Source organism: Leucopleurus acutus (genome assembly GCF_964270905.1).
Source record: "Leucopleurus acutus genome assembly, chromosome: 7".
In the NCBI taxonomy this organism is placed as follows: Eukaryota; Metazoa; Chordata; class Mammalia; order Artiodactyla; family Delphinidae; genus Leucopleurus; species Leucopleurus acutus.
In genome coordinates, this window is record NC_139150.1 from 75,099,635 (window position 1) to 75,105,634 (window position 6,000).

At 40.4% G+C, this 6,000-nt stretch overlaps 1 protein-coding gene across 1 annotated transcript in view; it reads left to right on the top strand.

Annotated features, from left to right (window-relative positions):
- Positions 1-3,541, top strand: part of TEK (TEK receptor tyrosine kinase) — a 103,965-nt gene extending 100,424 nt beyond the window's left edge. The window contains exons 22-23 of the mRNA XM_082843548.1: positions 1,312-1,411; positions 2,254-3,541. Of these exons, the coding sequence (XP_082699674.1) occupies positions 1,312-1,411; positions 2,254-2,328 (175 nt within the window). The 3' untranslated portion in view covers positions 2,329-3,541. The remainder of the gene's footprint in view (positions 1-1,311; positions 1,412-2,253) is intronic.
- The last annotated feature ends 2,459 nt before the right edge of the window (positions 3,542-6,000 follow it).

Here is a 6,000-nt window from a genome sequence, read left to right on the forward strand (position 1 = left end):
AGGAATTTAAGGTGATGATTCTTGGTTGAATCTTAAGGTTGAAATGAGAAAGGGCAACAAAGACAGAAAAGATCTGAAATAAATTCATAAAATTATCCACGAATAAATGTATGAAACCTTGAGACTAACTTTGGGGACAGAGATTTCAGAGCTGTTATATTAAGGAAGACAGATTTTTCTTCATAAAATCTTACTTCTATGAGGATTATTTTCCAGGAATAAGTATTCTTCTCAGGGGAATAATGACTATCTTTAGTGATGCTGCCATTCCCAGAACTAACCAATGTAGCTGCTGCCTAACTGGCATGATTTGAAGAGTGCAAGGCTCTAGGCTGAGCAAATAATTTACCATCCAGACCAAGCCTCTTCTAAGAGTGAAATAGGGTGTTATTATTGTTATGGTACAAGAGATATAAAACTAGACCATCCTGGGAAAACCTGCATGTATTTGAACCATCATTGGACAAAGTCCCTAAAATCCCACGTTTTGAGATTCATTCCCTAAGGAGTGATATTTTCAGCCCTTATGAAACTTCTGTTAAAGTACAAACTGTTCTATTGATAGAATCTCTCACACCCCAGGCTGATAGCGCTCTGTGCACTCCAGTTCCCCTCAGTCACTTGGTCAGCATGTGAAATCTTGAGCCCCACTGCCAGACATGATTCTGTACATCTAGGGTGGGTCCCAGGAATCTGCATTTTAACAGTACAAGTAGTTCTGGCCACATTTGAGAAAGTACTGACTTAGACCAGCACTCCCTAAACTATGTGGAAAGTGTGAGACGTAAATAAATGACACAAGAGTTCTGTGATCAGTTATGTCTGGGAAGCTTCTAGGTTAAACCTGGTTAAAAAGGTTGTTTGTTTTTAATGGAATGACTTCTCAAGATTTTCCTGGGTCGATCCCTAAGAGGAAGATGCGATGGGTGGCATTTTGCAAATTTACCTGAGCACGGGGCCATTTAAAAAAAATAAAACACTGACATTTTGAGAGGTGTGGTATTCCAAGGGACATGCTGCCCTAGACATGTAACTCAGTTCTTTCCAGATAATCAAAATAGCTGAGACCAAGATCCTGTGGGAATGGTACCTAAAGCAGGCACTAGATCTACTGGGAGAAGAAAGGGGACTTGGATGGGGAGATGGGAGGCCTAACAGAACCTTCCTAGGTGCCGTACTTTTGTCTTTTACTGGCTAAGCATGATGACCATGCGTTGGGTGGCTACATTCTCTTTTTTGCCATACCCTACACCTGGCTGTGCCTAGGCCTGAAGCGCAGTTGTAGCCTTAACCCTTTCACTGTTTTCAAAGGTATGATCTCATGAGGCAATGCTGGCGGGAGAAGCCTTATGAAAGGCCCTCATTTGCCCAGATCCTGGTGTCCTTAAACAGGATGTTAGAAGAACGAAAGGTGAGTATGGAGATCAAATTCTACATAAGTAGAATTCATGTGTCCACTGTGGTTAATAAAAAGTTGATACAAGTCAACAGGTTCCCCTGAGCATGACCCTAGGTGCTATAGGGACATAAAAGATGTGGACCCAACTTTGAGGAAGTTACAGTTTTGGAGGAAATAAGATTCCTATATAAGATACAGTCACACACAGTAGAACAACATATAGAACTGGCTTATTCGAGCTAGAAGGAATCTTAAATCTCATCAGTCATACAGCCTGACCCTTTAATTTTATAGAGGAAGAAACAGACTTAGAAGGGTGAAAAGTGACTTGCCCAAGGACAAACAGCAGGTAGACAACAGAGCGTGGTCTACAGGTTACTATGGGGAGGGTCAGGAATTCTATCAAAATTTCTAGAAAGTAGTTGACTATACAGATCTGAGGTTCGAAAGACAAATCTAGGTTAGGGAAGTAGATGTTGAACGTCATCAAAACCCAGTTGGTAATTAAACCAAAGATGTGGGTGAGGTCACACAGCAGGAGATGAGAAGCAGACAGAGAAAGGGGCCTTAGAGGATGTGGGGCATGTCAGGAGGGACCAGTGAGAGACCATGAGAAAGAGAAGCCGGAGACTGAAACAAGTGAGAGGAAGCAATCTTACTTGCAGAAGTCAAGGGATGCTTTTCAGGAAGAAAGTTGTTAAACACAACAGAGGGAATGAGGATAGAAAACTACCCCCCCAAGTATCTGCATTTGTGTTGAAACAAGCTAAGGAAACCAGGGTATTACTGTAACTGCCCCTGGCGGAGGCAGGACTGAGCCAGTTTGTGTCTCTGAACCACTCTTGTTCTTCTAGACCTATGTGAATACCACGCTTTATGAGAAGTTTACCTACGCGGGAATCGACTGTTCTGCCGAAGAAGCAGCCTAGGACAGACCATCTTCAGCTGTATATTCTGTTTCCGCTTCACCGGCATGAGAGACCCTTGAGACCTTGATGCCAAGCAGGCAAGCCTCTGTCAAGAGAGGTGACATGGAATATGGACGTGTATATAGATTGCTGTCTGTCTGGGACATTCACCGTAAGACCCCTGTGTGTGAATCTATAGTACCCTCTATTAGGACTGTATATACTGTTTTGAGTAAGAATGTGCTGGAATCAGAATGCCTGTTTGTGGTTTCATATGCAATAATATATTTTTCTAAAAACATGGACTTTACAGGAAGGTGTGAGAGTACAATTACTGTAGTGCATAACTCATTGTCCCAGATATTTTTGATATTTACCTATATATTGGATGTTATGTTTTGCTGTGTAGAAGAAAATATTGTAAACCCGACCCTGATAGCACAGGTGAGAAAAGTAGGGGAAACGTATGAGTTCTTACAGGACATGGATTTAAGTCCGTACCTAAGCGATATAAAAGAGCTTCTTCTATCTCTAAATTTTCCCCCTCACCTGTAGAAGCCACCCCAATTTCATTCCATAATTTGACAACTTTGTCAGGTGTTTCCAGAGCCCACAAGTCAGTCCAGAATGCTAACACTGAAAAACAGATTTAAATCTCGTTCCTTAGAAGCCTAAGAACTTTGAGAGAAGTATAAGTTTGATAAATAGGATTTAGTTTTAGTTTCTTTGATAACATTGATGTGTTTATTAAGAAATTAAAATAGGAAGCTTGGAGTTAGTTATATTTGGGAGACATGTGACATCATTTCAGATTAACATCCCTACCTGTATTGCACATTGTAAAAAGTTTTAGTTTTGATCATTTGTGAGTTTACCGTTTATACTGTAGGCACATGCTACACTGAGATCATATAGTAAGTGAATAAATGTCTTGCCTACCCATTTTGTCCAGGAATGTGTCTCATAGGTATTGCCAAACGTCTGTATTATACTTTTGAGAAAAACACCTTAAACACCTTAAATTATCATCCTCTACCTTGTTGGTAATATGCAGAGAGCAGTTGGTGGGTATATGCCACCAGACATATCTCAAGCTCACAAGATTAGAAATGTCTTCCAGAAGTATCCTACTGTCTAATCTGTTTTCTTGCACCTCTGGTAGTATTCCAATGTGAACTGAGGGCTTAGAACTAGAATCCCTTTTAATTGTGCTGCAATGTTAATAGTTCACCACACCGCATAATGGTCCATATTCCTGCCATCTGCTCAACTTTATGCATCAGAAACAATGACCAGGAAACTGTATTTGTCCCAAACGCTCTTCATCCACAACAGCATATGCAGTGGAGACACAACAAAAGCAAGACTGCTGTCGCAGCATTTATTTCATCAACTAAGTAGGGGCTCAAATGAAGAGCCATTGAAAGTAGGTCCAAATATATACATATATATACGTATATATATACGTATATATGTGTATATATATATATGTGTATATACATAAATAGTTCCTTTTTGCTTTTTACCCAAATGTTGTGGAGATACTCCTGACAGCTCTTGGTCTGCATGTACATGGAACTGAACAAGAACAAGGATGATCTGAAAAATGTAGATAATGTCTTCAAATTTTGCACGTGGCTTTGGAATACACAATAACAGCTGCTTTTTCTATAACAGCCTGACCTTCTTGATTACATATATTTAAAATACTTTAAATTTACATCATTACAAATTTACTTCACGTCAGGTGTAAGAGATGACTAAGGAAGTACTTACGGTATCAAGAAAAAGGAACTGGACTTCCCTGGTGGCACAGTGGATAAGAACATGCCTGCCAATGCAGGGGACATGGGTTCGAGCCCTGGTCTGGGAAGATCCCACATGCTGTGGAGCAACTAAGCCCATGCGCGACAACTACTGAAGCCTGCGTGCCTAGAGCCCATGCTCTGCAACAAGAGAAGCCGCAATGAGAAGCCCGCACACCGCAAACAACGAAGAGTAGCCCCCGCTCGCTGCAACTAAAGAAAACCCGCGCACAGCAACAAAGACCCAATGCAGCCAAAAGTAGATAATTAAAAAGAAAAAAGAAAAAAGAGAAAGGAATTCAGTGATACTTAAGATTTACTTGTAAATTCAAAGTACCAGAACAGCAAACCTGAGGTGTTTACTGAGGGCACGTCATCACCATCAACTTGAATTTACTCCTGGCACAGAGACCATACGATTGACAGCTCTGGGTCTCATCCCTACCCTTGGCAGAGAAACCTTTGTAGCATGTTAACGGCATTGATATTAAAGATTCATACTTACTCAAAGGTCAGTAGTCAAACTGAATAAAGTCATGTCATTTCCATGGGCCAGTTTCCACATTATCAAAAAGCAATTAAGAAGGAAAGAACCAACGGCTTAAAGGAAATTAGACAATTCCAGTACTGGGTATATCGATTAGATTTCAGTGTGTTTAGAAGAGCCATAGGACACTGCCTTAAAAAAAAAAAAAAGTCAGTGAGTTGTTGATATCAAAATCAAGTAAGAATACACCAGTTAGATTAAAAACACATTACACAACAGCCAAATGACCAGAGCTTTTATGTTACTAGTACACTGAAAAGCTTACATTTACTTCCATAGCTTTTGTGAGGAAAATCTCCACTTCTATTTCTATATTGATGATCTAAAGAAAACTTACAATTTTGTTAGGTAAAGATGTTTCTATCTCCAAGCAGTATAATGGTTCTAAGTATTTAGAGAGAAAAAGGAATTTAAGTAACCTGAGAAACGACCTTTGTGAAAGTCCTGGACCCATTACTTCAACTTCAAACCATCTTCCACTGCTATTTGTACACTGCCTATGAAGATGAGTCAAATTCCAAAAAAACCTAATTCCTTCCCCCGCTCTTCCCCAGTCACAACTTTAGAAATCACTGTGAAAATTTAACCTTTAAAATGTAATAAATAGACCTCAACAGTGCTTTTCCTTCTCCTCTTCTCTTTCAAAGTGTGGAGAAACCTCATGTTGTTATAGACCAAACTCTACTGCCAGCAGTGGAGGCCAAGTAGTCACGGACGCAATGCAGAGGTTTAAGATATTCTTGGGCAAAGTGGTTACTTCTTTCCTTTCAGGTCGTCTTTTACCTTCCAGAGTTCCATGCAGGCGGTTGCATTTTCACTTGAATTGTGACCTCCAAATAGTATAGAATATAAAATAGCACATTAGACATAGACAACTCTGTGATGTTACCCACGGATGGTCTCAAAACGAAGTCTTGAGTTTGAAACAAAATTACCACTGGCCACTTATCAATATTTCATTATTTCATACCAGAACAACCCCTACTGGTTGCTTTAGAAATGTTTTACATAAATCCAGATGAACAGGCATCTCCCTTTTTCTATGTAACCTGTCCTCAGTCATGTGGGCACTACATTGCTATGACTGGATAGCACATCAGTACCTTCTCCATGAACCTCGTTTCCAGGGAGATACACCAACAAAGTGACAGGTACCACTGAACGACAGAGATCTGACAAGAAGCCAGAAATAAGGGATGCTAGAAAAAGTACACCTCTCTAGACAAAGAGTGACCTTAGATACAAAATGACATGGTTTTAAAAAGTAGATGGGACTTCCCTGGCGGCACAGTGGTTGAGAGTCCGCCTGCCGATGCAGGGGACACGGGTTCGTGCCCCGGT